This window comes from Lactuca virosa, chromosome 8, assembly GCF_052849685.1.
Source record: "Lactuca virosa cultivar CGN04683 chromosome 8, Lactuca_virosa_CGN04683_v6, whole genome shotgun sequence".
Lineage (NCBI taxonomy): Eukaryota > Viridiplantae > Streptophyta > Magnoliopsida > Asterales > Asteraceae > Lactuca > Lactuca virosa.
Window position 1 is genome coordinate 157135462 of NC_136433.1, and position 11716 is coordinate 157147177.

The 11716-nt window shown below is 29.9% G+C and overlaps 1 protein-coding gene across 1 annotated transcript; it reads right to left on the bottom strand.

Annotated features, from left to right (window-relative positions):
• Positions 1-5933: 5933 nt before the first annotated feature.
• Positions 5934-11220, bottom strand: LOC145132720 (wax ester synthase/diacylglycerol acyltransferase 11-like). Its single transcript, XM_079067614.1, has 7 exons — positions 10962-11220; positions 10249-10800; positions 9927-9993; positions 9666-9757; positions 9357-9557; positions 6370-6507; positions 5934-6278 (listed from the first exon to the last, which is right to left on the bottom strand). Exons 1-7 carry the CDS (start codon positions 11208-11210, stop codon positions 6123-6125), a joined length of 1455 nt encoding a protein of 484 aa, XP_078923740.1. The 5' UTR covers positions 11211-11220; the 3' UTR covers positions 5934-6122.
• Positions 11221-11716: the final 496 nt, after the last annotated feature.

Consider the following 11716-nt stretch of genomic DNA (forward strand, 5'->3'; position numbering starts at 1 on the left):
CAAGGCTAGAATGCAGATGGCAAGTCTACGTTTAAGGCTCACGACGTGAGGAGTCAAACGGACACTAATCGAGCCTAGAAAACACTTGGGAAGTCTACCAGATGACTCATGGAAGCTCACGACGTGAGCATGTGAGGCTCACGACGTGAGAGAGCCAAAATCAGTCTATAGATAGCAAATTCGACCATTTCATTCTTTACACCAAAACCTTTTTCCTCTCTCTCATTTGCTGAAGCCATTTCCACGTCCCGAGCCCAACGATCACGAACCGCTAACCGTTTCTAGTTTTATTCTAATCAAATCACGCTACTAATGTGAGTGCATGGTCCCTTTCATCTTACACATAGATATGAAGTATGTAATATAAATTACGTGTTATGTGTGCATATTATATGTATGTTTGCCATCTATGCTGGATGAACAATTTTATACATGTTTTAAATGATTTAAATTGTATATGTATTTTATATCTACAAATATGTTGGGTAAAACATGGGTAGATGAATTAGATGATGTGTGATGAAATAAAAATTGGTGAGAGGTCTCGATGTTTAAGATGATAGTTGTCTTCAAGAGAAATAATATGGATCAATCATATAATTTTTTCATAATTATATTGAACGAATGGTAATATTCTTTAGAGGATACAATATGGGCCATTAGCGACGTAGAAGTGGCTACGTGGCATCTCCATAACGCTGTCGTAACACCATGAACACCGCCCCAAAATATGTTATGGTATAAGATGTGGTAACGACAACATACCTCAACGGGAGAAAACAACCAATCACCATTTTCTCTTTCTTCTCTATCTTTCTCTCTATACCTTTTAACATGTTATAACATTTCAACACAACCTCTATTTCTAGCAGGGCCGACCCAAGGGGTGTTCAAGATGTGCTTATGAACAGGGCTCCCTTGGAATCTAGGGCCCAAAATATTATTCAGATTTTGTATTAGGTTTTGTTCATTAGGTTACAGAACGTATGATGGGGAGAAAGGAAACGACGTGCAGCGGGAAACAAAAATCAAATGAGTGGGAATCAGAAATTATTTGGGAAAAGGAATCGACACTTTGGTTCTTGCTGATAGTTATTACGATTTTGGCATGGGAAACAAACCATAATCCTCCAAAATCAGAAGGTAATCACCCAATCAGAAGGTTCCAATTCACACTTCTTTCTTCTTACTTCTTACTTCATGAATCTTAAAAATCAGTGGATCATAAAACAAGGATCGAGGCTTCGAAATTCTGAAGCAAACTGAAATTAGGAGCGAGGTTTCGAAAATCAGATGTCGGGATGGGGTATAGGGACGAAAATCAGAAGGTATTACACATTTTTTTTTATCTATATGATATATTTCTGATGTTGTTTAGAAGTAATCAGTTTTTCTCATTCTTTCCGGTTTGTGTCTTCTCGAATTCTGAAGCATTGAAGCACAAATTTGTCGACTTCCAATCCAGATTGTCTTGAATGGGCGAAAATAAAAAGTTATTATACATATGATATATTTATGATATTATTTAAAAGTAAATCCGTTTTTTTTTTCATTATTTCTGATATATATTTTCTTGAATTTAGAAGTGTTGAAGCAACAATCTGTTGAGTTTTCATCCAACTTTGAGGTTTAGAAGTTTTTGGCTTTCAGATTTTTTTAAGTGTCGAAACTAGAAGGTAATTTTTTGATTTCTGATTTTTATCATAAGCAAATTAGAGTTTTTACATCTATTTTATATAGAGTAATGTTGATTGTTCCTATTAGTTTGTAATTGAGGATAGAAAGTGAGAAGAGTTATATGTGTTGATTGTTTTTACATTTATTACATATAGAGTAATGTTGACTATTCCTATTATTTTTGTATTTGTAGAAATGAGGTTTTCCAATTGGAAGATATTGAAGTGTATTTACGATATATAGTGATTCAAAACCGATTTAATAGATTGATTTTGATGACGAGACTTAATGGATTGGTTATGATGATTGAAAACAACCTTTTGGAAAAGGTTATTTATGAAGATATCATTGAAAAATTTGTTTAAACTAATATTAGAAGAATGGTTGTTTCCAAGTATAATTTTTTTTTATTACTTTGAATGAAGTTTTAATTTATGTATATTGTAATAGAATATAAAAGTTATAATTTCTTCGTTTAAATTTTTAGATTTTTTAAGTTTTAGGGCCTAATATTTATTAAATTGCACATGGCCTTCCAAATCTCGCGGCCGGTCCTGATTTCTAGTTATGATATTAACAGTGTGACGTGACATGTGAGATGATAATTTTGTAGTATTATAACACCAACCCATACCTAGTAGTCTTAGTAGAATATTCAATGTTATAACGTGGGAAAGTGTATCAGCTTATGTCTTGCTTGCATTAAAAAAGCATTGTAGTCTTTGCCGTGTTGTCTGACTAAGGAGTTTTCAATATTATTTAAAAGTTATGTGTCATTTAACACTAAAAACGAATTAGAATTCCTACCAAACCAACCACTCGCTATGAGTCATTATGGTGGTTATGGCCACATCACTCATTTTTGTATCTACAAATTCTTATCCAGTTTCGTATTTATATGTCATTTATAAAAAAAATATATATATATATATATATATATATATACAAAATCTAGTTCTACTATCGTGATCAAATTCCACTAAACCATCTTTAACCACACACAATCCGTGTCAAATAAACATAGACGATTAACAAAATACAACATAATAATAACTTCATCTAGGGATTGAGTATTCAAGTTAGAAATCTTATAGAAAAGGAAGTCATTTATTCCAATACTTGAATGCAGATTTCAACAAGTATCATGCAATGAGCAACCTTTTGGGATTGTAAAAAAAAAGTCTTTTAAGTTTGAAGGGTTATAATATTTTGTTGATTCAATTGTGTATCATAAGTTTAGCTTGACAAATATATTCATCTTTTTTTTTCTCCCTCTCTCTCTCTAATTAGAGTTTAAAGAAATTGTTTTGGTTGGAAACATGACTTGTAACACAATATATGTAAACATATCGGTTTAAAATATCATGTGTTCGATAATAGCATAAACATATGGAAACATCTACTATATACTATATTATCTGTTTTGTAGGATTTGCTTTTGAGCCAAGTTGTATATCATCAACCCGCTCACAATCATTGGATATGAAAAATGTTAAAGCCCAAAGCAAAAATGCACTTCAAATAATTTTTGATCCATTTTATTATTTCCATGTTTAGCTAAGTTATTGATTTCACTCATCATAAAATAAACATAATTTAAATACTCATCATAAATAAAAGTCCCTAAACACTGGCGGACCCATGTGTATGGACTATCCCTCAAATTTTTGGGTGCAGTTAAAATTTCTTGAATTTTTTTCGACACGGTGTAATTTTTCCAACCTGCTACCTGTAAAATCGTGTGTGTTACCCCTGATATTTTGTTCAGGTCCACCACTTTCCTTATGTAAATTTAGGTCAAAACAATCTTTTAAGCGATGTACCAAAATTTGATGTAAGGAGGGGAGTATAACATAATATCGTGTTCCACCCGTGTTTAATGGTCTTCTTAATCTAGCAAGCTACCTGTGAGAGGAACCAAGTTGGGGAAGGGACCATTGGTGGGAAAGATTTTCTTAGAAACATAAAGTGTAGGTTGACTATTTATTTACTTAATGTGTCCCCCTTTCTTGAAAACCATGGATATCAATTATAATTATTACTTTCTATTTAGCAACTCAAGGTCAGAGATTTGATTTACCCAAAACCATAAAAGAGAAAATAAACTACACAATACAAATATACCTATTGAATATATAAATAATTTGTTTGGAACGTTGAAGATTTTATAAACATATTAGCAAGATATTACAAAAAATGCAATAGAAAGGTTGGTTGACAACCCAATTAATTAACCTTCAACTTAGTAATTATATTAATAAACCAAAAAAAAGAATTGGATCGTTTTCCATGGGTTTTCCCCTTCACAAGATCCAAACATTGCTAAAGGAGATCACCCCAAACGTAACGAGAAAAATTGCATCAAGCATAACAGTCAGCATGACCGGTCTTGAGGATTTAAATATCCTCAAATGCCCTAGACAAGCCAGAAAAAAAGGGTCCTTATAGTTATTATAAACTTTTTATTTTTAAATAAATATATACTACATATATAACATAATAAAAAAATTTGGCCCCAAAAAAATTTAGGCCCTGTACAGCTGCCCACTTTGTTCCTTCCTCCGCACCGTTGGAATTATCAATCCAAAGAGAACAAATCAAAAGCTTTAGTGAAATAGGGGAGATCAATGTTCAACCATCGACTAATAAAACTTTAAGTTCAGACCACAATAGGGTAATAAATAACTAAACGACCAACCATTTCAACATGAAGCTCATGATTTACAAAAATAATAGATTTTTGGGAAATGGTTGCATTCGAGGAGGAGGCCTTCTCTTAAATGTTGAAAACGATGGTATCATGTCACATCATCTTTTTTACATGTGAAACTTGAAAAAAAAAATTAATACCCTTTTTAACAAGTCAAACGGGATTGTATGCCTCTAGACTCTAGAGTGCTAAAAATAACATTGAGGATCTTTCAAACCAAAAAAAAAAAAGTTGGTTGGACTATAGTGATATTAATTCTTGCGATTTAAAATTTTTTATTGTGATTTTTTGTTGATTTTATGTGATGATTATAGAATTGAAGGGAATAAGAATTTCTATTTATTTTATTTTTTTGGATAGCATCAATTGGAAATTGAGGATTTGATGAATGTTTGCTGGTTTTTTTGAATATGATCGATCCTAATCGAGAATCAAAATGAATGGAAATTGGAAAAGCAAAGCTAACAAAAACGTGACATGACATACAAAACTATTCTTCCGTCCGGCTAGAAACATTTTGGGCCTACAACTACTCCAATGTACCATAGCTACTTTGTAAGCCCAAAACAATAACTTACTAAACCTTAACCTACTTAATGTGTGTTGTATCTTTTCAGCCCAATAGATCCAAAAGGCCCATTAAAAGTAGTCCATCACTGCTGTCCAAGTCTTCAACTCTCCCAAGAGGAAAAAGAGAAAAAACAAAAAACAAAAGCAGTGTATTTGATTTTGAATACGCAGTTATGCACACACATACATAGGTTTTTCTTCGTTTCTATTTTTTTCCCTTTATTTCTGGAAGATCCTCATGATCAATTTAAGGTTTAGATCATGCATTATTATACATATATTCCTCTAAATTTGATTTAGGTTATGGATTAGATTAAATTCAATGCTTAGACTAGACCAGATTAGATTTTTTGCATTCTGGTTTGAGCAATCTGGATTGATGATTAATTTCGGCTTCTAAATCTTCACCGAATAAGTAAATTTTATCATTCGCCTTTATTGTTATTAGGTTATTTTTTTTTATTTAGCTTGAGGGTCCGAATGAAACTTCGTATTATGGAAGTAATGGATTTTTAACATGAAAATCTTATTCACCTCGAAAGAGGATTTAAGTATAAACGGTGCTAGAAAAATAATACAATGACCATTAGAAAAAATAACAAAATCGGTGTGAATAAAAAACTATTAATGGCGACGTCACTGCTAAAGACAATAATAGCGACAATTTTGAGTATTATTGGTGACAACCGTCACATCTACTGCTCTTAAATTTTTTGTGTTGTACAATAATTATTATTATAAATGTAAGATCAAATTAGATAACTAATTTTACTAAGAAAAAATATAGTTAAATAATATATTATGAGGTTAGTATAAGTGTATAAGAATCAAAATTGAATACATGTTTTAATATATAAAAGTTTTTTATAAATAATAAAAGGTATATTTGAAAAAAAAATTAAAAAAACTGTATAAATTTGTTGAGATATTAGCCCAAGTAACTTTGTTAAATTTAACAATCGCTCAAAAGATAAGATATACTAATTCAGCCACGACTTCCCATTACAAGAAAATATCAAGCATCAATCTTTATTTAATATATGCCGCGTACAAACATGTCTACTTTGGAAGCCTACGTTTATTCATACGTATGCATACAAACAAACACAACTACACACATACATATATAACATTATACATATGCATCAATATAAAAACTATTTATTCATTGACATTCTATGGATTTAGCAGAAGCTTTGATGATGTGAAATGATTCTTGAAGATCATCACACAACTGATGAGGGTTTGGTATGGTTTCTTTATCAGCAGATATCACGAATGTTACTTTGTCCATGTAACTCACCACATGAATCATGAGTGCCTGTAATAATTAATTTTTGTTAAAACATTAAACATGTAATTAATATTGAGTTTGGATTTTGCCAAAATTAAATTGATATGTGAGATGTTACATTTGGTTGGCCGTAACAACTGGGAGCCAGGTATGCTACTTTATGCCCAAAAAAAGAGATTTCTTCTTGTGGTCCAGGAACATTGGAGAACCATAGTGTTGTGTTATAGAAAACTTTATGATTTAGTTTTCCTGCCACCTGTCATTATTAGAACGAAAGTTAATGATAATTCATCAACAATTACATTTTATTCTATGAAAGTTATCACCTACGTTTTGAGTTGTATATCTCATGAAAAGTTAATTGCGCCATATTTTATTTTCAAAAATGGTCATCGTAATTGTTATATATAATAAATTATCGATCTGAACACATTGGTTGAAAAGATTGCTCTGCATACATAATCATTGATAACTAATCAAACATTAATCTGACAACTTCCTGTCACTCATTTTAAGGAAAGTAGATTTAGCAAATGTTTGTAATATTCAGCAAGTAGATTTAGAGTAGCACTTACATGTATGGTAAGATTCTACTTTCTCAGGCCCGGCCCAATTTGTTTTCCTATTAATATATAGTGGTAAGTTGGGTCATTGTGCCGGGCCTCGCAACCGGCCCTAAAATTAAGTTTGTTATACATTTAATATATTATTTTCCTATTAAAATAATTAGGTTTGGACCGTCCGCGCGATGCTGCGGAAACCTAGTATGTTAAAAACACAATTCAACATGGATAAGGTTTTTCGGAGAAATTTCTGCGTATTGCGGCGGAGAACTTCTTTTCAAAGTGAATCATAAAAATATAAAATAAGGTTTAAAAGCAAACAATTATGTATGGATGACGCATACAAAATAAAATTTAAAAATGTATTTTAAACGTATTAACTAACCTTTAAATAAAAACATAATATTAGTAAAAATGAAAACTATAAAAACAATTATGTAAGGAACCAAAAACGTAACTTAAAATTACCAATAATTTAAGTTTAAAATTACGAAGGGTAAAATGTGTTTAATCAAAATTATTTTAGGGTAGAAAATGTAAATGTAAGAATCTTTTATTACCAGAAGCAAATTTGTTATTTTTAGGAAAATGTTTATTTTAGAGCTTGTATTATATTCTGTAAGAGTTGTAAATTTGATATGGATTTAGTTGGTTTTGATCTGACATTAGTAAAAGCAAAGGAAGTGAGTACAACCGTTGGTTAAGAAAAAGAAAGAAGAAAGAATTGAAAAGCAAAAGGAAATCGAACGGCTAGAATGAAAAGTTGAAATGAATAGTAAAACTCTTCACATACCAACTTTGGTAATTAATATATATATAATAAGCAAATATATCTTTATGAAATGGAAAGACGCCTTACATTAATTTAAATGAGTTTTCTGAGTTCGTTTTTGTGTTATGGAATTTTTTAAGATAATACCCCAAAATTATAAAAATAATGGACGTTCTCATTTAATTGATATAATAATTAAACAAGAATAGTACTTTAAGTATTAAGATATGCCGATGTAGAAATAAAGAAGAAAAATATAATTTCTTAATAAAAAAAATTGTCTGCTTAATCCAAATTTTTTGGCTCAATTATTTTTTTTTCAAACTTTTGTACAACTTTTTATATGAAAGTCTCACATTTTTTACATTTTGACTGTTAAAAATCTTAAATTATTTTTTGTACATTTAATCAAAACAAATTGGAGATTAACTTTGGTGTTAAAAATCTTAAATTATTTTTTGTACATTTAATCAAAACAAATTGGAGATTAACTTTGGTTTACTGGTCAATAAAAAAACATTTAATCAAAACAAATAGTGGAAGGTTTTTAATAGTTAAAAAGTTTATGCTTGGACCGACCGTCCTTTACTTTATTAATATGCATAAATTAAAGAGAAATGAAATGAAAGACAAAATGACAAAATAAAAATTATTTATTTGCGACGTATGAATGGAATGAATAATTGTGTATTGTTTCTGTTCGGTTGATTTTTTTAGAAGAAATGTTGTTTTCTCATTATTTCATGGAATAGAGTGATATACTATAAGCTACAACTTATAAAGTTTTCAAAACATTGAGTAGATTATATTTATTATCCTCCAAAAATAACTAAAATTATTTATTTTTGTTATTATTATATCTAAAATTTCATGATATATATATATATATATATATATATATATATATATATATATATATATATATATATATATATATATATATATATATATATATATATATATATATATATATATATATATATATATATAAACTACTTTTTTAGGTGACATTTTTGTTACTTTTTAATGCATATATTATTATAATATATATTTCAAACCTTATAACCCTATTTTATTAAACTTAATATTTTACACATACATTTTTTTACTTTTTTTTTCAACGACAATATATTAGAAACAAACCAATAGGAAACCGGACCAAAACAAGGAGTTTGAACAATTTTTTTGTCTTACTTTTAAATTTTATTTTATTTTATTTTATAGATATACATGAAAACATGCTTAGTAACTTATTTTATTTTCATTTAAAATGAATAGTAAAGCTATATTGGAAACTATTATCTACACGAACTAGTGGTCCGTATCAAAATTTCATAAATAAGTGTATGTTTGATCAATCGAAGCCTAGACAAGATAGATTATTGATGATATTGCTATTTTTTCTTTTAATTGGATGATGCATCAGAAACATAATTTCTCTATTCTGTGTAATTTATGGCTTAAAAATCACATTCTGAACTTTATGATGTAATTTTTCGTTTCGCCTTTAGCTTCTTTCTGAGGCTTTTTTGATTCTTTATAAAACTCAAAATAGTATTGAATGTGATTATCAATTCCATTAGCTTATTTATTGTCACTTTCATTGGTTTATAAATTTATTCCGTCGTAACAAATATCTATTTAGAGTTTTTGGTATCCATTTCTTAAAAGTAGAGAATCAATATACAACATACCTTATAAATAGGCCAAAGCACAATAATAATGCAATAAGGTCAAATCTTTAAAACATGATAGGAAGTATATAAGTACCTTAATGCCAAAAAACTTATGAACTAAGTTAGCAAAGGAATAAGTGAAGAGGGGCTCCAAAGAAGCTTTCTTGCGATCCATGATGGCCTTTGCATCTCTTATATAATCTAGAGGGTCTTTTCTCAATGCGATCTTGAATGGAAGTAATGAATAACCTATCTTGTTTCCCCATGTTCCATGTTTACTCGTATCAGTGAAATCCTAGTCGTATATAACCAAATGATCAACAATCATTAAAAATAGTTGTATAGAAAAATAATATATTCACAAATTAGGATGCATGCACATGGATAATGAGGGCATACTCACTTCAATCGTAGTACTGGTTCGAAGGTTGAAGAAGACAGTTGCACGAAGGCGAATGTCATGAGGAACATCTACATTATTACCATCTGTCTCACCTGTCACAAAATGTCATGTTAATCTGGTGTAATCTTAAGTTGATATAGTACGTTCACATATTATGCATGTATGTATGAAGTGTGTGTGTGTGTGTGTATATATATATATATATATATATATATATATATATATATATATATATTGGAAGTCCATTGTAGAGAAACTTACTATATCGCCTATGTAGGTAGCGATACAATCCAGCTTGTGTGGCTCCAAGGACTACGTCATTCAATGTCTACAAAGATAGACCAATATATCTCTAAGGATCATAGAATTATTATATATATAAACTCTAATGAAGTATAAATTTAGAGTAAAATGATGTAAATGTTTAATACCATAACTACGTTGCAGATATTAGAGATAAATCTAACTAGGTACATGATAGGGAGAAATTCTAATGAAGATTTTTGAAAGAAACATTAATTGTATAAAGATGTGTTTTTTTGGTATGTTAAGACATGAGAAAGAAATTAAGTAAGAAACTGACCGCATTCATAGCTCTTTTTACGAATTTAATATCATCAAGGCTAACACTTCTAATCACGAAACGTCGAGGTCTTTGCTCCACACCTTCTGAGCCTTTCATTGGTGTTTTTGTATCTTCTAGAAACAAAGCAGTCAACACAAACATCATAAGAGCAACAAAAGAATTCCATAGAATGGTAAATCCTGACCAAAGGCTAGGAACTTTGGTAACACTAGACTTGTTATTTGATGGAAGCGTAGGGAGAGCCTCCATATCAGAGACTTTACGTGTACAAGAAAGCAGAAGATTCATCAAAGACATTCCATCACCAAGGGAGTGGTGGAAACGAAAGACACATATGCCTTCTGCTTCCGAAGTCTTAATGTCGAGGATATGAAGATCCCACAAAGGTTTTGTGTTTTCTATAGGAGATCCACTGAGGTTGGAGATGTAATCTTCAACAAACTTGTCAGGTGACTCCATGTTATGATCAAGCTTTGCTATAATGACATGGTCATCTATGTTCACATGTGTCGGGATCCATTTCATGCTCCCATTTTCCTTGTCAAATACCTTGCATTAGAAATATGAGAAACTTAAACAACATAAGGAACAAAAGATGATATTTCTGCAGTTATTTTATTATCTATGAGTCCAAATAATTCATGGTATATGACATAATAAATGATAGTATGCGTAGCATACATAAGAATGTCTCTCGACATGAGTTTAACCTGCAAGCTAGAAAAACGACGATTTTTAAGGAAAGTATGAACCAAGTTTTCTTTGAAAACATCTGGTCGAATTTTTGTCTTTGAACCCATTATGCCAATGATGTAGACATTAGAACCAGGCTCATGAAATAACCGAGCCATAGGGCTCAATGGTTGCTCATGGTCTTCTCCCTTCTTAATATCCTCTATTGTTTCTCCATTTTTGGTGGTTCGAATAGTAAGAGGGTTCAAACTTGGAATTATGTCCATGATATTTTGAGGAAATATTTAATTTGAATATTTTTTATGTCATTTCAACCCCTTTATATAGATAAATAATAAGCACAATGTTTACCTTTGAGAGCCAAAATTGGTGGTTGAGATTCATCACGTTGATAATTATTTTAGTTTTATTAATTAGTTTGTCATAACTCTGGAAAACAATTAATCTATTATTTGAATGTGACCTAAACACGTGTAATAAATGATAACATAGAAATTCAACATAATCTTTTTTTTTCGTATAGAAATATCATGTGATATTTTAATTATATATCATTCTTATTTAGATGTTTCTTTAATTGGTTATGGTTTATCCTAAATCATTTTTAATAGTCTTTTAGGTACGTTTTAAACCGTATAAATATGCAAAAAAAAAAACGTAGATAAAGAAATAGATCTTTTTAAAACGTACATATGTTGTTTAATTAAACAACTTTTTAAAATAATAAAATATGTATTTATGCACGTAAAAAATGAAAAACAATATTTAAAGC